The 23,245-nt window shown below is 41.9% G+C and overlaps 1 protein-coding gene across 2 annotated transcripts in view; it reads right to left on the bottom strand.

Moving 5' to 3' along the window:
* Positions 1-8,932: 8,932 nt before the first annotated feature.
* The window catches only part of LOC131140554 (RAS guanyl-releasing protein 1-like), a 31,328-nt gene continuing 17,015 nt past the window's right edge, over positions 8,933-23,245 (bottom strand). Inside the window, exons 6-17 of one of the 2 annotated variants that reach the window (XM_058091090.1) lie at positions 22,981-23,134; positions 22,628-22,801; positions 19,222-19,338; positions 17,780-18,055; positions 17,461-17,541; positions 15,041-15,145; positions 14,847-14,956; positions 12,951-13,095; positions 12,836-12,872; positions 10,877-11,011; positions 9,867-10,189; positions 8,933-9,803 (exon numbers count right to left, since the gene is read on the bottom strand). In XM_058091090.1, coding sequence (XP_057947073.1) covers positions 9,657-9,803; positions 9,867-10,189; positions 10,877-11,011; positions 12,836-12,872; positions 12,951-13,095; positions 14,847-14,956; positions 15,041-15,145; positions 17,461-17,541; positions 17,780-18,055; positions 19,222-19,338; positions 22,628-22,801; positions 22,981-23,134 — 1,804 coding nt within the window. In that variant the 3' untranslated portion in view covers positions 8,933-9,656. The remainder of the gene's footprint in view (positions 9,804-9,866; positions 10,190-10,876; positions 11,012-12,835; positions 12,873-12,950; positions 13,096-14,846; positions 14,957-15,040; positions 15,146-17,460; positions 17,542-17,779; positions 18,056-19,221; positions 19,339-22,627; positions 22,802-22,980; positions 23,135-23,245) is intronic. The other variant, XM_058091091.1, reaches the window with a different exon arrangement.

Below are 23,245 nucleotides of genomic sequence, written 5' to 3'. Positions count from 1 at the left end.
AGTACCAGATGGAGGGGTAGGATTTAATAAGCAAGTAAGGAATTTCATTCCTTCATTTTCTACCGCTTTTCCTCATGAGGGTCGCGGGGGTGCTGGAGCCTATCCCAGCTGTCTTCGGGCAAGAGGCGGGGTACACCCTGGACTGGTGGCCAGCCAATCACAGGGCACATATAGACAAACAACCATTCACACATGCACACAGAACATGCAAATTCCACACAGAGATCGCCAAGGGTGGAATTGAATTCGGGTCTCCTAGCTGTGAGGCCTGCATGCTAACCACTCGATCACCGTGCAGCCTTAAATATTACTTTCATTCATTCATTCATTCATTTTCTACCGCTTTTCCTCACGAGGGTCGCGGGGGTGCTGGAGCCTATCCCAGCTATCTTCGGGCGAGAGGCGGGGTACACCCAGGACTGGTGGCCAGCCAATCACAGGGTACATATAGACAAACAACCATTCACACTCACATTCATACCTATGGACAATTTGGAGTTGCTAATTAACCTAGCATGTTTTTGGAATGTGGGAGGAAACCGGAGTACCCGGAGAAAACCCACACATGCACGGGGAGATGGCTGAGGGTGGAATTGAACCCTGGTCTCCTAGCTGTGAGGACTGCGCGCTAACCACTTGACCGCTATGCCGCCCGGAAGGAATTTATGAAATAAATAAATTTTTTCCCTGACCTTCTGAGGGAATTGACAATGTCAATGGTGGGTGATGATGGAACCGCTTGCGGACTTTTTTTTTTACAGCATGTATCATCAGAACCTAAAAAAAAGAATGATATGAATGCACATTCGTTTTTGTATCCTCAGGTGTTTCAGCCTGAGAGCTATTCAAATGGTACGGTCTGAATGTCTGGGGTCATTGGGGAAAGCAGCAGAGGGTGGCCAGCCGACACTTTCAACAGCCTTGATGTCCTCCATTTAGGTCCCGTGGCTTTAACAGCCGGTGCTGATGGAGAGGCGGTGGAGTGAGGAAATGTACACTCTTCACACTTTCACAGCATTATTGTCTCAAGGCTGACAAGCAGAAGAGCTCAGCTCGACATGAATAACGCTCCCCAACTGGTGGGTTGGGGGCAGCTCGGCAAGAATAAACTGTAATTTTAATTTGATTCATTAGATTAGATTTGTATTGTTTTTGGTTGGGCTGCACGGTGGATGAGCGGTTAGCATGCAGGCCTCACAGCTAGAAGACCCGAGTTCAATTCCACCCTCGGTCATCTCTGTGTGGAGTTTGCATGTTCTCCGGGTAAAATGTTAGTTAAAATGCTCTTTTTTTAAAACTAGTATTGGTACTTGTCTTGTATATTTCATAACTACCCTTTGAGTGTTAAGTCGCAGTGTGATGATTTTAGCTTTCTTTCTATGCTGGCTACTGTCAGAGAGCTGCCTGGTTGGTCGGACGGACTGTGTGACATTGGTTATTATTAAGTTTTAGTTTAACACTTGCAGTCTGGGCCAAGTGGTTAGTGCACAGATCTCACAGCTGGGAGACCCGAGTTCGATTCCACCCTCGGCCATCTCTGTGTGGAGTTTGCATGTTCTCCCTGTGCATGCGTGGGTTTTCTCCGGGTAAAATGTTAGTTAAAATGCTCTTTTTTTAAAACTAGTATTGGTACTTGTCTTGTATATTTCATAACTACCCTTTGAGTGTTAAGTCGCAGTGTGATGATTTTAGCTTTCTTTCTATGCTGGCTACTGTCAGAGAGCTGCCTGGTTGGTCGGACGGACTGTGTGACATTGGTTATTATTAAGTTTTAGTTTAACACTTGCAGTCTGGGTCGAGTGGTTAGCGCGCAGACCTCACAGCTGGGAGACCCGAGTTCAATTCCACCCTCGGCCATCTCTGTGTGGAGTTTGCATGTTCTCCCCGTGCATGCGTGGGTTTTCTACGGGTAAAATGTTAGTTAAAATGCTCTTTTTTTTAAACTAGTATTGGTACTTGTCTTGTATATTTCATAACTACCCTTTGAGTGTTAAGTCGCAGTGTGATGATTTTAGCTTTCTTTCTAAGCTGACACCGTGAGTCGATGAATGATTTCACATGAGTTGATAAGCTCATTGTTTTCTTATAGCTCATGACTGGTTGCTGTCACAGCTGGGAGACCCGAGTTCAATTCCACCCTCGGCCATCTCTGTGTGGAGTTTGCATGTTCTCCCCGTGCATGCGTGGGTTTTCTCCGGGTAAAATGTTAGTTAAAATGCTCATTTTTTAACTATAGTATTGGTACTTGTCTTGTATATTTCACAACTACCCTTTGAGTGTTAAGTCGCAGTGTGATGATTTTAGCTTTCTTTCTATGCTGGCTACTGTCAGAGAGCTGCTTGGTTGTAGTGTAGTGCAGCCTGGGCCAAGTGGTTAGTGCACAGACGTCACAGCTGGGAGACCCGAGTTCAATTCCACCCTCGGCCATCTCTGTGTGGAGTTTGCATGTTCTCCCCGTGAATGTGTGGGTTTTTTCCGGGTACTCCGGTTTCCTCCCACATTCCAAAAACATGCTAGGTTAATTAGCGACTCCAAATTGTCCATAGGTATGAATGTGAGTGTGAATGGTTGTTTGTCTATATGTGCCCTGTGATTGGCTTGCCACCAGTCCAGGGTGTAGACAGCTGGGATAGGCTCCAGCATCCCCGGCGACGGTAGAAAATGAATGAATTTTTTTGTACTTTTGCGAACCCAGTTGGGTAAAAACAACTTCAAATGGATTTAAACATGCATATTTTACAACAACCCAAAGACAGCTGGGATAGGCTCCAGCATTCCCTCGTGAACATAGTGAGGATATGCGGCATAGAAAAAGGATGTATGGAACTTACCAAATATGGTAGGTATGGTATCCTCCCCCACCAAGGGTTACTATAAAAAAACAATAATGAAACAAATAAATAACATATTTTTTATGAAGCTTAGTGGATTGAAAATATAAAAACAGAACCTCTGGTCCACCACAGCGGCTCCATGTTGCTATAAAAGCGGTCATACTGCTGTTGGGGGGGTTTGAGTTGTGCTTTGCCACATCTTGGTCGTGAGAAATTGTCAGTGGGGGTGCCTGCATATTTTTTTCTCCAATATTTTCTCTGCATTTTCTTTGCCTCACTTGCTCTTAGATAGCAAACAACTCAGATAGCAAACACCTCCTGCTTCTCGGCAGTGGCATATTGTGCAACTTCTTGGCAAGCATCCTTTTCTCCATAACTCTCCACTAATATTTCTGGTGATTACATATACATTTTACCTTAGCCATTTTTGATGATTTTTGAAGGCATACAAAATATTGTGCTCTTGAGCTATATAAACATCTTATATACCAAAAGAAAGACTAGAGTCTCATCTTTCATCAGGAAAAAAAAGTTTGTTTCTACCTTTTCCCGTTCTTTAGTAATCAGCAATAGAACATAGGTAAGTTTCAGGAAAATATCAGCTCTCAACTAAAAAAAAGGGACATAAAAGGCTTTTTGTGAAAAGATACATTTCAAGTATAATTTTCACTTTGGGCTGCACGGTGGACGAGTGATTAGCACGCAGGCCTCACAGCTAGGAAACCCGAGTTCAATTCCACCCTTGGTCATCTCTGTGTGGAGTTTGCATGTTCTCCGGGTAATCCGGTTTCCTCCCACATTCCAAAAACATGCTAGGTTAATTAGCGACTCCAAATTGTCCATAGGTATGAATGTGAGTGTGAATGGTTGTTTGTCTATATGTGCCCTGTGATTGGCTGGCCACCAGTCCAGGGTGTACCCCGCCTCTCGCACGAAGACAGCTGGGATAGGCTCCAGCACCCCCGCGACCCTTGTGAGGAAAAAGCGGTAGAAAATGAATGAATGAATGAATGAATCATCATACGTTAATGGTGATTACATATACATTTTACAATTTAGAAGCTCTTTACCTTAGCCATTTTTGATGATTTTTGAAGGCATACAAAATATTGTGCTCTTGAGCTATATAAACATCTTATATACCAAAAGAAAGACTAGAGTCTCATCTTTCATCAGGAAAAAAAAGTTTGTTTCTACCTTTCCCCGTTCTTTAGTAATCAGCAATAGAACATAGGTAAGTTTCAGGAAAATATCAGTTCTCAACTAAAAAGGGACATAAAAGGCTTTTTGTGAAAAGATACATTTCAAGTATAATTTTCGTTTTGGGCTGCGCGGTCGAGGGGTGGTTAGCACGCTGGCCTCACAGCTAGAAAACCCGAGTTCAATTCCACCCTTGGTCATCTCTGTGTGGAGTTTGCATGTTCTCCGGCTACTCCGGTTTCCTCCCACATTCCAAAAACATGCTAGGTTAATTAGCCACTCCAAATTGTCCATAGGTATGAATGTGAGTGTGAATGGTTGTTTGTCTATATGTGCCCTGTGATTGGCTGGCCACCAGTCCAGGGTGTACCCCGCCTCTCGCACAAAGACAGCTGGGATAGGCTCCAGCACCCCCGTGACCCTTGTGAGGAAAAAGCGGTAGAAAATGAATGAATGAATGAATGAATCATCATACGTTAATGGTGATTACATATACATTTTACAATTTAGATGGTCTTTACCTTAGCCATTTTTGATGATTTTTGAAGGCATACAAAATATTGTGCTCTTGAGCTATATAAACATCTTATATACCAAAAGAAAGACTAGAGTCTCATCTTTCATCAGAAAAAAAAAGTTTGTTTCTACCTTTTCCAGTTCTTTAGTAATCAGCAATAGAACATAGGTAAGTTTCAGGAAAATATCAGCTCTCAACTAAAAAAAAGGGACATAAAAGGCTTTTTGTGAAAAGATACATTTCAAGTATAATTTTCGCTTTGGGCTGCACGGTGATCGAGTGGTTAGCACACGGGCCTCACAGCTAGGAAACCCGAGTTCAATTCCACCCTTGGATATCTCTGTGTGGAGTTTGCATGCGTGGGTTTCCTCCCACATTCCAAAAACATGCTAGGTTAATTAGCGACTCCAATAAAATGCACTTCAACCACCTAGTGGCTGTTTTTTTTTTTTAGCTTAAAAATGCACCAAACATGCTCTCCTGTATTGTGTAGTTGCATCATCACATTTTTGACATATAAATATGTATTTGGTAGTTAATGTGTGTGAGGCATGTAGCTTATTCGCTTCCTTCAACGGTAATTGAAGAGAGAAGGGGAGGGATCTGGAGCTAATAATTACAACAATCATTTTTATTGCAAATGTTGATCCAAAATTGGAAGACAAGGTCAATGTCAGGAGGGTTTGGATGGCGAGGAGCACACCGATGTAGCGTACGGTGGTATGTCATCATATTTTGACGGCAGTTATCCTAACGAGTTAGGATAACGAAGGGCATTTTAAAGGTTAAACATAATTATTAATGTAATAACATACATTTACAGAAGATGCAGACTAAAAAAATGTAATGTTTTGCTTGAAATAGTCCATCCTGGAAGTCATAATTTTGCTCACTTATGCAATCAAACTCACACTTTCCCCCTCTTCTGGCTCTACTCTGACACATGGGCTAAAACTCATTAAGAAGCAGCGGCCGCAAGGTTAATTAAAACATTTAGATGTCTTCACAGAATCCTCATTTTTAACAGTTTTTTTTCCCCCCCCTCTGTGGTACCCACATTCGTCCTTCGGCCATCATTAAGAAGCTAATGAACTCACGTTTCATAAATCGAGACTTTGTAGCATCCTCCAGGCAGTGTGTAAATGTGTGTAAAAGGCACTTTTGTTATGTTTTTTTTTTTGTGTATCGGGGGATGCTTTTTCTGTGTATTTTCACCTAATTACTTTCAGAGCACATTCATTAGAGTGAGTTAACTGATGGGTATCTTACTGCAGTCCGATTCCCCAATGTACACCGATGACGTCTGGATGATAAATCATCAGTCTCTTTCCGCAGGCTGACTTTTTAGCAATGCAATGTATCATTTAGCTCAGGGGTGGGCAAACTACGGCCCGGGGGCCACATCCGGCCCGCCAAGTGTTTGAATACGGCCCGCCCAATCTTTCAAAAGTATTTCGTTTAAACTCAACATACAACCTGGCATCATGGCCTGAGCCAACCTTTTGATGGTTGTATCAATTTCGTTGTTTGACATGGTCTGTTGTTTACAAAGTGCTCCTGAAAAAAAGAGACACAAGCACATAATAATAATAAAAATTAAAATAATAATTATTATATTATTATTATAACTATTATGATTATTATATTTATTATATTAATGCTAATTTATTAATTATATATAATAATGTTATATTTGCATATTTTACATAATAATTTTATTTTTTTTAATTTAATTTATTTATTTAATTAATTAACCTAGCATGTTTTTGGAATGTGGGAGGAAACCGGAGTACCCGGAGAAAACCCACGCATGCACGGGGAGAACATGCAAACTCCACACAGAGATGCCCGAGGGTGGTAATAATAATATAATATAATAATAATTATTTTAATTTTATTGTAATTATTATAATATTTTATTATTTTTAAAATATTTAAATATAAATATAAAATAATAAATAATAATAGCAGATTGCATGACAATTTTACAGATACAATAATACCAGGTGGACTTTTACGTGTAAAATATATAGTCTGCCCCCCCCCCCCCCCCCCCGCTGGAAATTTTGTTATATCAAAAAGTTTGCCCACCCCTGATTTAGCTCATGTCTAACGGTGTCCTTCAGGCTAAACCTCACCACCAATAGATTACCTTGTATATTGATTTTCACCTGATTGATTCATCAATGGGACCAACTAAATTCCCACCTCCAGCTTGGTGAAACATTCCTTTTTAAATGTTTTTTAAAGATCTCCCTTCTTCCTTCCCATCCAGAATTCCTAGTTCTACTGAGATTGACTTGTGACCGGTCCATGGTGTGCACCGCCTCTCGCTTTGGAGACAGCTGGAATAGGCTCCGGCATACCCCGGTGAGGACAAGCAGTGCAGACAATGGATGGGTGGACATTCAAATAAAAAATCTAAATGAGCTGTCACCGGTGCTACACTTGAGGGGTTGCCGCTATATACACGTGGGAGGCAATATTCCCAGCTCCACAAGTCATTACGCGTCCAAGAAAAAAAAAAAACCCCAAAAAACACACAATGTCTTAGTAAGAGCTTTTGCTTGTAGAGAAATGTACTGTAATGTTTGTATGAGAATTCTAAAACAAAAACAAACAATAAGTTTTGCTATAAATTAAGCTTTGCTATCATAATATTTAAAAAAAAATCATAATTACAGCTGGGATAGGCTCCAGCATCCCGTCCGCAACCCTCATGAGGATAAGCGGTAAAAAAATTAATGAATGAATAATTGTAATACCCCTGTTAGAATAAAAACGGTAGCCTATTAGGGTTTGTTATAGCACTCTGCCGCCCCCTGGTGCTCGCACGCAGTAACACAAGCAACGCTTTCACAATGAACGCCCAGCATTTATTTTCAAACAAAAGCTCACAATACTGACAGGAAATATGGTCGAGTAAGCCAATACCTAATTTCTCTCTCTCTCACACACACACACAGAGTCCATTTACAACACTGTGGAGCATTAAACCCAAAATACGCAAACATATATCTAATAGTACCAATGTACAAAAAAAAAATGTGTAATGAACTGTGTAGTGTTACACACGACCATCATAAAAAGGATGCACTAAAACCAGTTATCATCATGACACCGATGTACTTAAAGTGGCACTCGATTCAGTGGCGTCCCGCTTCTTTATACGCTTATACTATTTTGTAATGTTTGGTCATTAACAAGACAAACGACATGCAAAAACATCAGATGACACATTTGATTGGTAAATACCCTCATTAGTTCGATAATACCTTGTCTTGTTTTTTTTTTTATTATGATGATATTATGATTATACAGCAGAGTGGAGCCTCCAAGTTGGGATACCAAGAAACCGGGAAGAGGACGTTTGTTTTATAGCAGGGGTGCTCATTAAGTCGATCGCGAGCTACCGGTCGATCGCGGAGGTGGTACTGGTCGATCGCTGGTCGATCGCGGCGTGACATTACAAAAATATCATCCCAGCATCAATGCCGTCACTTGATTGATATACAGGGCAGCCATTCAGATGACAACTGAATGTTGCCCTTCGGGCGACCAATCAAATCAAACAACGTCTCTAAGTGCAGCAGAACTTACGATGTCAGCCTATCATCCATCCCCGTTACTTGATTGACATACAGGACAACCAATCAGATGACAACTGAATTTTGACCTTTAGGTCACCGCTCATGCGTAAACAACGATGCAAAGTGCTAAGCTAGTCGGCGAATTGCGAGATTTTAAGCCCTCGCTAAAGTTTATGGTCACTAAAATGAGTGAAGGAGTTGGACCAAGTAAAAAGGCAAAAACTGGACCAAGTAAAAAGGCAAAAAACATATCACTTCCATACGGATATGGAATATTATACGGATATTATGATACGGATATTATCCATGACTGATAAACATTTGGAAGTGTGCTTGAGGCTGGCTATCAGCAGCTACTGTCCGGACTATGCATCCCTGGCTGGTTCAATTCAGTGCAAGTCATCAAAGTAAACTCAGGTAATTACAAAAAATGTTAATAGTTAATTATGTGTGTTTTGCAATATTGGTACATGTAAGGTACATCAACATACATTGTACGTACAAATAATCCTCAATACATTTGAAAATAAATAGATGTTTTGCATTTTTGTAGTGGGTAGATCATTTTGACTCGGTCATTTTAAAAGTAGCTCGCATGCTGAAAAAGTGTGAGCACCCCTGTTTTATAGGTACTGGAATTAAAAACTGTTGTAAGCATAAGGCAGCAACAGAGTCGAAACTGTGTGATTTTCCTTGTTAGCAAACCTTATTTAACAACAAAACATAATGTTTTTGACTTACAGTTGTTGGTTTCATTTTGTGAAACAGTAGACGCCTTAATGCGTGAGGAGTTATTTTTTTTTCAAGTATCACGTCAGTAGAGGGCGCCGTCTTCCATGTGCTGACCTGATGAGGAGGATTCAGGAAGCTGAGCATTAGTTTTTCCGAAGAAAAAGTTGACATGCTTAAAGGATTTGCGGGTATCTCGCACGGCATCAGGGTTTTTTTTTTTGGTTTGAGAAAATGTAGCTTGAAATCCAAACCTTGGAGATTCCACTGTGTATTCTACCAGATCCGGATCATAAATGCCCGTTTCATGTACAGTAAACCTCGGATATATCGGAAATTCGCTCACAATGGACGGATAAAAAAGAACCGATTTTTCTGTAATGCATTTCCAATAAAAATTCATTGCATATATCGGATTTTTTATAACGGATTTTGCCTATTTCGGACAAAATCTCCAGTCCCGTTCCAATGCATTTCCATTAAATTTCCCTCGCATATATCGGATATATCGCCGCATCGTGGCACGCCGCTATACGACGTCATTTGCAGCGTTTGCAGCGTTGCCTGCGCGTCCAGGTACATTGGAAACATAGTCAAGGAAGTGCCTTTTTAAAACGAATAAAATCCGATTTACGCATATACCGGATATAAATCCGATATATGCGTAAAACGGACATTTTCCGGTATACGCATATAACGGATTTCGCTTATATCGGACAAAACCAGTGGGAACAATTGAATCCGATATATCCGAGGTTTACTGTACATGTACAGTACTTGATGTATCTAGAAGGAGTCGTCCTCCTCCACGGGATGAAGTGTGCGCCTCTCCAGCAGCGTCTTTAACATTTCCACCTCCTGTTCGGCCTCCTTCAACTTCCTGTGTAGCGTCTCGTTGGCCTTCTGGAGCCTTTGGTTCTCCTGGCAAAGACGCTAGGAAATGAACGTGCCAATATGTGTACTGCGTTCAAGTACCATGGGAGACGCGACACTTACTGATTGGAGGGTTTCGCTGACTGATTGATTCTCTTCTTCTTCGGGCTCGCTGGGCTTCTGCACAAGAGAAGCTCGGTTCTCCCACTTGGCACAATGGCGTTGTTTCCTTTGGAGCAGCGGGCTGGGGCACGTCGGGGAGGTCGGGGCGGGGGCCGGGACGAGCAGGGCCGGTTGAGTGTGAGCGGATTCGGGCGACAGTGGAGGTCCATCGGTCTGGGTGGCGCTGTGGACTCTGTTTAGCCCCGAATGCGAGGAGACCGGGGAGTCTGGGCTCCAGTCTTTGCTGTCATCGGACGGGTACGGGAAAGGACATTCGTCTGAACCTGGACAAAATCACATCATGAAGTAAATTCTGTGTATTTTTATCTTTTTGGATAGCTTTTCAGTGGACAGGAAGAGCTTTTATATTGCTTGAGACGAAGCTCACGGTTGAAGACATAAACTTAAACCTATGCTAAGTCATTTTTACGTATAATATAAACTGACAACATCATCCACGCTAACAATAAATGACTCAAATGAAGAAGTGATGAGACGGAGATGCTCTCCAGCGGCCTTGAGTAATGCAGATTTCTGAAGCAGGTGGGCGGCCTCCTCAGGGTTACAGAAAATGAAAAGCAGCTGGGGGGGGGGAAACCACCCACCCATTGCAAGAAACAACTCGACGCTTCTTTTCCTTATGGAGTGAAATCACGCAAAGCACATTTTGCCTTTATTTCAGGCAGATAATAGCAATGTTTGATTGTATGTGCTAGCGCTACAGGGCCTCTTCTATGGAGATGTACAGTGGAGTGGCTCTCTGACAGTAGCCAATCATGAGCTATAAGAGCTATAAGATCAACCCATGGGAAATTGTTCATCGACTCACGGTGTCAGCTTGAATGAGTCGCTAATTAACCTAGCATGTTTTTTTGGAATGTGGGAGGAAACCGGAGTACCTGGAGAAAGTCTTATAGTAGGTATAGTAAGATTACGATGCGTGTGGATGTGTGTGCAGTGCACCGACCCACCCTCTGAGGTTCCCGTGGTAACAGGCGTGGAGCTCGGCGTGGGACTGTCGATGGCGTTATTGTTCACTCTGGTGTTTTTCTTGCACTCAAAAGCCACCTGGTCCTTGCACAGCTTGTGGCAATTCATCCCGCAGTCTGAGAATGCACAGCAGAGTCAGAACAGGAACTCGACAACCAACTTCTCTTTGAATTTGTTCTGCAAATGCAACTCTTTGCGAGCGCACTTTGAAGAACAAATGCTTTTGTATGGCGGTGCGGTGCGGGCGGGGAGTATTAGTTCACCCACGACATCTAATGCAGGGGTCTCAAAGTCGATTTACCTGGGGGCCACTGGAGCTACGGTCTGGGTGAGGCTGTGCCGCATCAGGTTTTCAAAAAATAAAATAAAATAAATAGTTTCCTGCTTTTATTTGTACCCAGCGTCGTAAGCCTGTAGCTTCACTGCTAATACAATGTTGACGGCGCATTAACAGCGCCTTATTTATTGATTTGGACACAAACAAACACCGCTAGACTCACCAGAGACAGGTGGACAGGCACAGCTGAAATAAAGTGCCTGTAGTTGGTTTCCTGCCTGGAAAATCCTGGCGCTAACCCGAGCTAGCAGGTCCTCAAACTGAGCCTGAAGTACCGCTGGAAGCCACGTCGACCAGGCATTGGAACCAGCCGAGCTCTGTGCACCTCCCAAAGGGTATCATGTACCCAGAAATGATAGTGGAGTGGAGCTTCGGACTTTCAGAGCAGTACGGCGCAGTGATGATGGCGATCTCGGTCATGGATGATGAGGGGAAAAAGCAACCCAGGCGGGCTCGCTCGCGTATGGGCGGGGCAAAATCGTACACGATACCATACAGTATCCGTATCAAACTCGCACGGGGCCGCACTAAGATTAAAATTTCATATCAAGGCGAGGGCCTTAAACTAGCGTCCAGTGGGCTGCATTTGGCCCACGGGCCACAAGTTTGCAACCAATGATCTAATGAGATAGGATATCTGAATTCAACTTTTATGCTCACTTTTGCTTGCCAGATTGTTGTTCAAGATGAAACGCATGCTCGTATACGGCAACTGGGACACTTTCGATTGTTTAGGGCAGGGGTCCCCAACCGCCGGGTCCGTGGCGCATTTGCTACCGGGCCGCACAGAAATAATAAATAATTTATTAACGACTCCCATCACACCAAGATGGGACCATCTCATCTCAACAAAACGAGCTCAGGCCTCCCACTGATTCTGCGGGTAATATTTTTAGTATTATTTATTATTTATTAATATTAGCTTTTAGCCCCGTCTTGTTATTTTATATTTGCTGTATTGTTCTGTCACACATTCCCGGTCTGTGGTACAAAAAAGTTGGGGACCCCTGGTTTAGGGAGTACTATTGTAGCAACATATCTACACATTTGAAAAAAAAAATTCACAGATTTAGCTGTGTGTGCAACATGGGACCCCAATGGGAGCCCCTTCCTGTGAGCTCACCAATTAAGAGTGGGCGGACCCTTTGCGCAGGCTACGGCCATCATGCCCCACGCTCAAGAGAGTCGCCCCGGTTACCCGCGTTTTTTTTTTTTTTTTTTAATGAGGAAATGTACGTATTACTCTTTTGAACGCATATTGTTACATTTTGAGAAGCCTTTACTTAAATGGCTCCAGCAACTAAACTGGAGGGGGTAAGTCACTGATGATGTACTACACTTCAGATGGCGATGTGATACGACTTCATGTTCAAAAAAATGTGACTATGCCTTTAACTTTGAACTTGGTAGCATAATAGATGCCATGATGATGCAGTTACTGAGGCTCCTTTTCATTTCACGTTGAAAACTTCCAGTCATCTTTATAAAGGCAGAATATTTCATATAGCGCTTGTATTGAATCTCAATGTCGCCGGTGCATTGTAAAAAAAATAAAAATAAAAAAAAATGCCTCCAACGCATGACTAATATTTAAAACGCTTACCTTTGCATCTGTAGCCTTGCTTGATGACACCCCACAGCTGTGAATGAAGAACATGCAGACATTAAAGCACAAATGTTCTTCTTCTTCTTATATATATGTGTGTGGTGTTGCTTACAAATCCTGAGCAGTTATCACAGAAGGTGGGCTTCATGTATGTTGTCTCCTGAAAGTTGTGGACAAAGCCAAGCCCCAGTTTGGAGCAGATGACGCTAGCCCGCATGAAATAAGCCGTGATCTCATCTCGACTGACGAGACCCTCTCTGTCAACAGGAGAATAATAGGATTAAATAAATCATTATATGTAAACATATAGGAGTTTACGGACAAGAACCACCAGGTTCAGGAACAGCTTTTTCCCCAACAGCTGTCTCCTTGCTGAACTCTGCCCCCCATTGCCCACCCATTCCACTACGTACATCCCCCCGCTGACCTATGCCCTCCCCCATCACTTCATTGCACTATTGTACTATTGCACTATTGTACATATACTATCTGTTGATTCATTGATCATACTGTTTAATTTATATAATCTGCAACAGGGGTGCTCATTAAGTCGATCGCGAGCTACCGGTCGATCGCGGAGGTGGTACTGGTCGATCGCTGGTCGATCGCGGCGTGACATTAAAAAAATATCATCCCAGCATCAATGCCGTCACTTGATTGATATACAGGGCAGCCATTCAGATGACAACTGAATGTTGCCCTTCGGGCGACCAATCAAATCAAACAACGTCTCTAAGTGCAGCAGAACTTACGATGTCAGCCTATCATCCATCCCCGTTACTTGATTGACATACAGGACAACCAATCAGATGACAACTGAATTTTGACCTTTAGGTCACCGCTCATGCGTAAACAACGATGCAAAGTGCTAAGCTAGTCGGCGAATTGCGAGATTTTAAAGCCCTCGCTAAAGTTTATGGTCACTAAAATGAGTGAAGGAGCTGGACCAAGTAAAAAGGCAAAAACTGGACCAAGTAAAAAGGCAAAAAACATATCACTTCCATACGGATATGGAATATTATACGGGTATTATGATACGGATATTATCCATGACTGATAAACATTTGGAAGTGTGCTTGAGGCTGGCTATCAGCAGCTACTGTCCGGACTATGCATCCCTGGCTGATTCAATTCAGTGCAAGTCATCAAAGTAAACTCAGGTAATTACAAAAATTTTAATAGTTAATTATGTGTTTTGCAATATTGGCTCATTTGGTTATGTAAGGTACATCAACATACATTGTACGTACAAATAATCCTCAATGCATTTGAAAATAAATAGATGTTTTGCATTTTTGTAGTGGGTAGATCATTTTGACTCGGTCATTTTAAAAGTAGCTCGCATGCTGAAAAAGTGTGAGCACCCCTGATCTGCAATAACCATACTCTACTCTAGTCACTTCACTGCAATACTGTACATATTACTGCTATTATATATTGTCATATCCATACTGTTTATAATCTGTATAATCTACAATAGCCATATTATAGTCATTTCCATACCCTAGTCACTCCATTGCAATACTGTATATATTACTGTTATTATATATTGTCATACCCATACTGTTTATAATCTGTATAATCTACAATAGCCATATTATAGTCATTTATATCCCTGTACATATCCTCACTGTATTATAGTCATAGCCTGTATAGTTTTATTTACATAGATCTGTCCATACTAATGTACTTATAAAAAATTGCACTTCTGGTTGGATGCTAACTGCATTTTGTTGCCCTGTACAAGTGACATGAGCAATAACAATAAAGTTGAATCTAATCTAAAATCTAATCTAATATGTATTTATTATGCAGGTTCATAGGGATTGCATGCTTTTTTTCTGTGGTCTGTGAGCACAGTGGAAGTCGGTATATGCATGCAGTGGTGAGGTTATGGTTAGTTTTGCAGGTACTTCACATTTCCTGTTGCCTCACTATGTACATATATCACTACAAGTACCGCGTTTTGCTGCACATACTGTAGGCGCGGGACCCGCCGAGCACTCACTTATCTTTGTCCATGACACAGAAGGAGAAGGGGAAACTGGCGGCAATTTTCTCAAAGTCCTCCTGGGAAATGAAGCCGTTCTCGTCGTGATCGTAGTTCTTAAAAACGGACTGCGAAGACGTAAATGAACATTGCTTGAAAGTTCATGAAACAACCACAATGCCGCCGTCAAAGAAATCCCGCACGTGACTTACGTCCACCATTCTCTGCACATGCTTGCTGATGGTTCGGGGATCGGGTTTGGGGGCAACTCCTGATACCCAGTCCACAACCACTGGAGGTCGAGATGGGGTGGATGGCTGATGGGAAACGACAACGACAAGACAAGAACGGGCCACACACTTATTTGACAATAGTCACGTATACATGGACGCAAATATTCCTTTATTTTATTATATTATATTTTATTATATTCCTATATCCTTTATATTTCGCTTTATTTGTTCAATTTAACCTTTGTACACACCTCTTTCCGAAAGAAAAGTGCCAATCCGAATGTACATATAATTATATAATAATGTAAATATAATTTCCCGTTTCTGAAAAAAAAGTGAAAAAAACAAAAAAAAAATCAAAATTACAACATATAAAGTCGAAATTTTGAGATAAGAAAGTCGAAATTACGAGATACCAACTGCGTCTTTGTCACTTAACAAAATGGCTACATCCCTTTTATTATTTCGATGCCTCAAAATTATTTCCACTGTGCGTTTGCTTAGTACAATTCCATGTGAATTCACCAGCAAATGAAGTATTTCATCACTTGAAAAGCTACACTTAAAAGTACTCCTCAATGTACTCACAATCCATGTGATGTGAATCCTGCTCTTCTACAAGGTTATCTCATTATTTCTATTTTTTATATCATTATTATGATTTTCTATCTCATAATTTCGACTTTTTATCTTGTAATTTCGACTTTTTCCATGTATAATCAGATTCACAGAGGTGGAATATTCCTTTCCCCAATCCGATTGAGGTATCTTGTACCCGCTCAAACGGAAAATTGTCAGGGTGCGTTCTTCTTCGTCGTGTTTTTCTTCTTCTGTTGTTTATTGACGGTTGGCAAGCAGCTTTTGGTGTGCATTACCGCCATCTTTGTAACGGAATCTAAACACTTCTATAAACATGTCCCGAGTTTAATTATAAAATACAGTAAACCTCAGATATATCGGACTTGGATATATCGGAAATTCGCTCACAACGGACAGATAAAAAAAGAACCGATTTTTCTGTAATGCATTTCCAATAAAAATTCATTGCATATATCGGATTTTTTATAACAGATTTCGCCTATTTCGGACAAAATCTCCAGTCCCGTTCCAATGCATTTCCATTAAATTTCCCTCGCATATATCGGATGGCCGCATCGTGGCGCTCCGATTCGCCGAATCGTGACAGGCCGCTATACGACGTCATTTGCAGCGTTTGCAGCGTTGCCTGCGCGTCCAGGTACATTGGAAACATAGTCAAGGAAGTGCCTTTTTATAACGGATAAAATCCGATTTACGCATATACCGGATATAAATCTGATATATGCGTAAAACGGACATTTTCCGGTATACGCATATAACGGATTTCGCTTATATCGGACAAAACCAGTGGGAACAATTGAATCCGATATATCCGAGGTTTACTGTCATCATCAGTGATTTACCCCCCCAGTTTAGTTGATGGGGCGATTTAAGTAAAGGCTTCTCAAAATGTAACAATATGCGTTCAAAAGAGTAATACGTACTTTCCTCATAAAAAAATAAAAAATCAGACCTCACAAATCACTTGCCGTTATATTTGTCTCCCTGCGTACTGCGTATGTGACGAAAACCTGATGCGGCACAAGGAAGTGCCTTTTTATAACGGATAAAATCCGATTTACTTGATTATATACCGGATATAAATCCGATATATGCGTAAAACGGACATTTTCCGGTATACGCATATAACGGATTTCGCTTATATCGGACAAAACCAGTGGGAACAATTGAATCCGATATATCCGAGGTTTACTGTATTAGCAAGATTGATTTTTATCTTTTCCTTTCAGCGAGGTCTTTCAGCGCATGCTCAGATATGATGTAACACGCAGCTTGAGACGTTGTTCAGTTTTAAACAATGGAGACGAGCAATCGGTACTGGACTGCTGGGGAAAAGTTTGTTTTTGATCCAAACTAAATTTCAAGACTGGATGAACAAAAAACTCGCAATACGACGTTATTCCAACAAGTGAAAGAAAAACGGTATCACGTGATGTTGATGTTTACGCTTTACCGCGCATGCCCCATTGACTATTCTGTTTGATTATAGCGGCGCATGTAGACAAGAGATTGGAACATTCCTTTCCATGTATACCATTGTTTTTGGAAAAGTCATTCGGAAAGATTCCATTCAAAAAGAGGAAAAACTCTAAATGTAAATGTGGCAACTACTGTGCATTTTTGGGAATTATTAAATATTCCAACCACATTTTACGCCCAGCATTATAATGTTTTTTAATGCAGAATCTTTGGCACAGCTCCTGTATTGCATGGATAAAAAAAAAATACCTAAAGTTGTGAGCAAGAGCATATGCAGCGTAGGTTTATAACTGTAAACATAAAGTGCATCTATTACTCACAGTGGCTTTACAGTTTCTGGGCTCCCGAGCGTAAGAGAGTTCATAGATTTCATCCTCGGTGTAGTAAAGGTCCAAGGACAGCTGCATGGACAGAAATCATGTCACATGGGAGAAGAGCATATTTTCAAGGACTCATTCAGTGGTTCATGGATAACACACGAGTACTCATTTTGTCACCCACACACACACACTCCTGGACTCTCATCACACCCACATGAGTGCGGACAATCCACATGTTGTAACACAGTCATCTGCATGTGTGTTGAAGAAGAACAAGATGGTGAATCATGAAAGCGTTCGGGGGTGCGGGGCACTATACCGTCAACAGATGGACCAGGTCTTTGTTGGCGTCCAGCTTGGGGGGGATCTGCTGGAGCTGGATCAGCTCGTTGATGTGACTGTAGAGTGCCTGGAGCTTCTGAACGTTCACTTTATTGTCCTCCACATAGTCCGGCATGGCCTCGTTGACTGAAATTAGGTCTTTGAGGTGGACCCCCAGGATGGGGATTTTAAAACCTGTATACCTGCTGAATGCTTGTCTGTAGTTATCAAAGTTCCGGCAGGAGGACAGCAGATCTGTCATTTCATTTAACACCTGAGAAGAAGGAGGGAGATATTTTACTTTCCTTTAACACTCCATAGGTTGACATGGGGCGAAAACATTATCTCGAGTACAAGGAATACACAAGACATAACAAACTAAGACCAATGTTGGGCACATTACTTTAAAAAAAGTAATTATAGTTACTAGTTACTTCTCTAAAAAAGTAACTGAGTTGCTAACTGAGCTACTCCACTACAAAAGTAATTAGTTACCAGTAAAAGTAACGCCCCTGCTACACTCCCCTTTGACTTTATTACAGTCAACAGGTGTTTCTGTCGGTTTGAGTGGCTCACACAAGACGTGGACAAACTTTTTTTTCGGTGACATAATATACATTCGACGTGTATATTTTTACCTTTGAATTTAACGAGTTTAAAGTAGTGTCTGTACCGCCATTTGGCAAAGGCTGTCTTCTCACTGGAGTCCTCTTCGTTCGCCATCTTTAGCTATGCTGTATCTACTACCCGGCACCCACCCGGATGTGCTCTAAACACCCGCCCACTTAAGTTCTCTGATTGGCTGAAGACGCAATTTTACTAAACATCAGCCAATCCTCATTGCTTATATGGTCTAAACACCCGCCCACTTAAGTTCTCTGATTGGCTGAAGACGCAATTTTACTAAAACCTGAGCCAATCCTCATTGCTTATGTGCTCTAAACACCCGCCCAATTTAGTTCTCTGATTGGCTGAAGACGCAATTTTACTAAATTTTAGCCAATCTTCATTGCTTATGTGCTCTAAACACCCGCCCACTTCAGTTCTCTGATTCGCTGAAGACGCAATTTTACTACACATTAGCCAATCCTCATTGCTTATGTGCTCTAAACACCCGCCCACTTAAAGTTCTCTGATTGGCTGAAGACGCAATTTTACTAAAACTTTAGCCAATCCTCATTGCGTATGTGCTGTAAACACCCGCCCACTCAAGTTCTGATTGGCTATTTGTAGGTGGCTTCAGTAAAGTGCAGTAAAGAGGTGTCGAAAATGGTAACGGCGTTAAAAGTAATTCGTTTAAACAACGTTATTCCCATCACTGACTAAGTAATTGCTTAATGTTTAATTGTAAGTAAATACTGACTAAAGCATGTCCAAAAGAAATGACCATTTCCATAAGTAATAAAGTAATACCTACTTCAAAAAGAACACATATTTTACCTTGATGACCTCACTGGGTACATGGGAGGTGGTGTCCTTCAGTCTGGATATGGAGCTGTGACAAAGCCCTCCCACCACTGCCATTAATGTGTTGTAGTTGTGCATGACGTGCAAACCCTGTTGGGCACAATAAAGATGAGCTCCATTACAAACCTAACAATGCTCAGTCAGCGCGGTGTTCACTTAACAATACTTTGTCATTGTGGTTATAGTTTGCAACGTCCAGGTAACCTTGTTTATATAATACATTAAAAAAAATATGCCGTTACATAAACCACTTCAATTGTTGTTGCTTTTCTCACTTTTTTTTTTTTTTTTTTTGCTTTTCCATCTCTTCTCAGCTCTCTAACTCCTGCTGTCACTAGAGAGTTATGGTGCGAAATTTGTCTCCACACCCCACGGGCTTTGTGCTTGCAGCAGTTGGCAGCAGCAGCAGCAGAGTGGCGCTTTCATGGTACGAACCGATGCATCACATGACTGCAGCACAACCCTAGTTGTAGGTAATCAAACTGACCAGGAATGTTCCACTTTTTGATAAATACAAACAAACATGAGGATATTTTTTGAGAGTAAAGTATGTTAAGACCACAAATATATGATAGATATACTTTATAATATCTAATCCAGGGGTCTCAAACACGCGGCCCGCGGGCCAAATGTGGCCCGCAGGACACTAGTTTGAAGCCCCCGCCTTGATATGAAAGTTTAATGTTAGTGCGGCCCGCGCAAGTTTGATATGGATGTTGTATGGCAGGGGTCTCAAACATGCGGCCCGCCGGCCAAATGTGGCCCGCAGGACACTAGTTTGAGGCCCCCGCCTTGATATGAAAGTTTAATGTTAGTTGCGTCCCGCGCAAGTTTGATATGGATGCTGTATGGCAGGAGTCTCAAACACATGGTCCGCGGGCCAAATGTGGCCCGCAGGACACTAGTTTGAAGCCCCCGCCTTGATAAGAAAGTTTAATGTTAGTGCGGCCTGCGCAAGTTTGATATGGATGTAGTATGGCGGAGGTCTCAAACATGCGGCCCGCGGGCCAAATGTGGCCCGCAGGACACTAGTTTGAGACCCCCGCCTTGATATGAAAGTTTAATGTTAGTTGCGGCCCACGCAAGTTTGATATGGATGTTGTAGGGCAGGGGTCTCAAACACGCGGGCCAAATGTGGCCCGCAGGACACTAGTTTGAGGCCCCCGCCTTGACATGAAAGTTTAATGTTAGTGCGGCCTGCGCAAGTTTGATATAGATATTGTATGGCGGAGGTCTCAAACATGCGGCCCGCGGGCCAAATGTGGCCCGCAGGACACTAGTTTGAGGCCCCCGCCTTGATATGAAAGTTTAATGTTAGTGCGGCCCCGCGCAAGTTTGATATGGATGCTGTATGGTATCATGTACCCAGAAAAAATTATTACGTTTGATTAATGTTCATGTTAAAGGTTAAATAACTGTTAATAGTTATCCTCCCTATCCGTGTGGAAGTTTTTGGCTATTTAAGTTTAAAGGAAATAACTTGAAGGCTACCGTTTAGGTCGCTATCCCTCTAGTTTGCGAGTTAGCATGTGTCTCAAGCACAGCTAGGAGACCAGGGTTCAATTCCACCCTCGGCCATCTCTGTGTGGGGTTTGCATGTTCTCCCCGTGCATGCGTGGGTTTTCTCTCCGGGTACTCCGGTTTCCTCCCACATTCCAAAAACATGCCTCTCGCTGGGATAGGTTCCAGCACCACCCGCAACCCTCGTGAGGATAAGCGGTAGAAAATTAATGAAGGATTGGTACTTGTCTTGTATATTTCGTAACTACCCTTTGAGTGTTAAGTCGCAGTGTGATGATTTTAGCTTTCTTTCAACACTTGCAGCCTGGGTCAAGTGGTTAGCGCGCAGACCTCACAGCTGGGAGACCCGAGTTCAATCCCACCTCGGGCCATCTCTGTGTGGAGTTTGCATGTTCTCCCCGTGCATGCATGGGTTTTCTCCGGGTAAAATGTTAGTTAAAATGCTCTTTTTTTTAAAACTAGTATTGGTACTTCTCTTGTATAATTCATAACTACCCTTTGAGTGTTAAGTCGCAGTGTGATGATTTTAGCTTTCTTTCTATGCTGTCTTCTTATGATGTGGACATGCAGCTTAAACATCGGTTATTATTAAGTTTTAGTTTAACACTTGCAACCTGGGTCAAGTGGTTAGCGCGCAGACCTCACAGCTGGGAGACCCGAGTTCAATCCCGCCTTCGGCCATCTCTGTGTGGAGTTTGCATGTTCTCCGTCGTGCATGCGTGGGTTTTCTCCGGGTACTCCAGGTTTCTTCCCACATTCCAAAAACATGCTAGGTTAATTAGCGACTCCAAATTGTCCATAGGTATGAATGTGAGTGTGAATGGTTGTTTGTCTATATGTGCCCTGTGATTGGCTAGCGACCAGTCCAGTTTGTACCCCGCATGAATGAATGAGTACCTTTCACAGACAAAAAGTCACAAAAGTGGGCACATCAACCCAATCGGAAGCTTAGTTTTTGCAATTTCAGACATATCAGGAATGTATTTCTTAATATTTTTTATGATGTACCTTACAGCTTAAAAAAACAAAACAAAATTCAGTATCTCATAAATGTGAAAAACTGTCAAAAAGTGTAATACAGTAAACCTCGGATATATCGGATTCAATTGTTCCCACTGGTTTTGTCCGATATAAGCGAAATCCGTTATATGCGTATACCGGAAAATGTCCGTTTTTACGCATATATCGGATTTATATCCGGTATATGCGTAAATCGGATTTTATCCGTTATAAAAAGGCACTTCCTTGACTATGTTTCCAATGTACCTGGACGCGCAGGCAACGCTGCAAACGCTGCAAATGACGTCGTATAGCGGCCTGTCACGATTCGGCGAATCGGAGCGCCACGATGCGGCGATATATCCGATATATGCGAGGGAAATTTAATGGAAATGCATTGGAACGGGACTGGAGATTTTGTCCGAAATGGGCGAAATCCGTTATAAAAAATCCGATATATGCAATGAATTTTTATTGGAAATGCATTACAGAAAAATCGGTTCTTTTTTATCTGTCCGTTGTGAGCGAATTTCCGATATATCCGAGTCCGATATATCCGAGGTTTACTGTATTATACTCCTGGTTTGTGCTCTAATGTCCTTTGAATGATATTTTGTATTATTGTTTATTCCAGTTTAATTTCCATTAATTTATATTCCATTAATCCATTAATTATCCATTAATTTCCTTACACCTATTCAGATTCAAGTGGAAACAGAGCCTAAATTTGCAACTTTTCAGGGAATTTTCCAACCCTAATAGCCAACTATTAAATAAAAAAATATTAATATTATTATCATTGTTATGAAAACCGACAAACAAATCTATAAAATCAGCCATGAGAGGACTAAACCTGCACCTGTGCCACATGGATGAACTTGGTGAAAACCTCAGCTCTCAGCTGAGCGGTCGGCCTGCTCAGCACCATCAGCTGCACCCACTGGGAGACACCATTACACAGCGCGATGGAACGTTCCATCAAGGGGATGTCCTTCATGCAGCAGTTGCGGATGTATTTCTGATAGTCTACAAACTTGTGGCGATAACAGAGACAGTCAGTAACAAAACGCACACACACACACACACACACACACACACACACACACACACACACACACACACACACACACACACAACACTGCAAGGCATTTCCTTTGGCAGGAAATACCGTATGCCTCACAAAGAAGCTTAACAAATAAGAGATAGACTCACTGATATTCTGCAGAATGATTTAAACTCCAGGAAGGTGAGATGTTCGGCCAGTTCGATGGGTTCCAGGTGGTCAAAAAGAAGAGATACCTTCCTCTTTTTGCTGCTGTTAGCTTTGATCTTCTGGCTGGCTTTCCAAGACCAGTCCCGTTCGTTTCTACAACAAAATGATCACAAATGGTCACAATAAGTGGGGCGCTAAACCACTTGACCCAGGCTCCAAGTGTTAAAATAAAACTTGTGACAACCAGGCTTTAAAACTCACAAT

Source organism: Doryrhamphus excisus, chromosome 13, assembly GCF_030265055.1.
Source record: "Doryrhamphus excisus isolate RoL2022-K1 chromosome 13, RoL_Dexc_1.0, whole genome shotgun sequence".
Lineage (NCBI taxonomy): Eukaryota > Metazoa > Chordata > Actinopteri > Syngnathiformes > Syngnathidae > Doryrhamphus > Doryrhamphus excisus.
The sequence above is the reverse complement of the archived record's forward strand: the minus strand, read 5'-3'. Positions and strand labels throughout refer to the sequence as shown.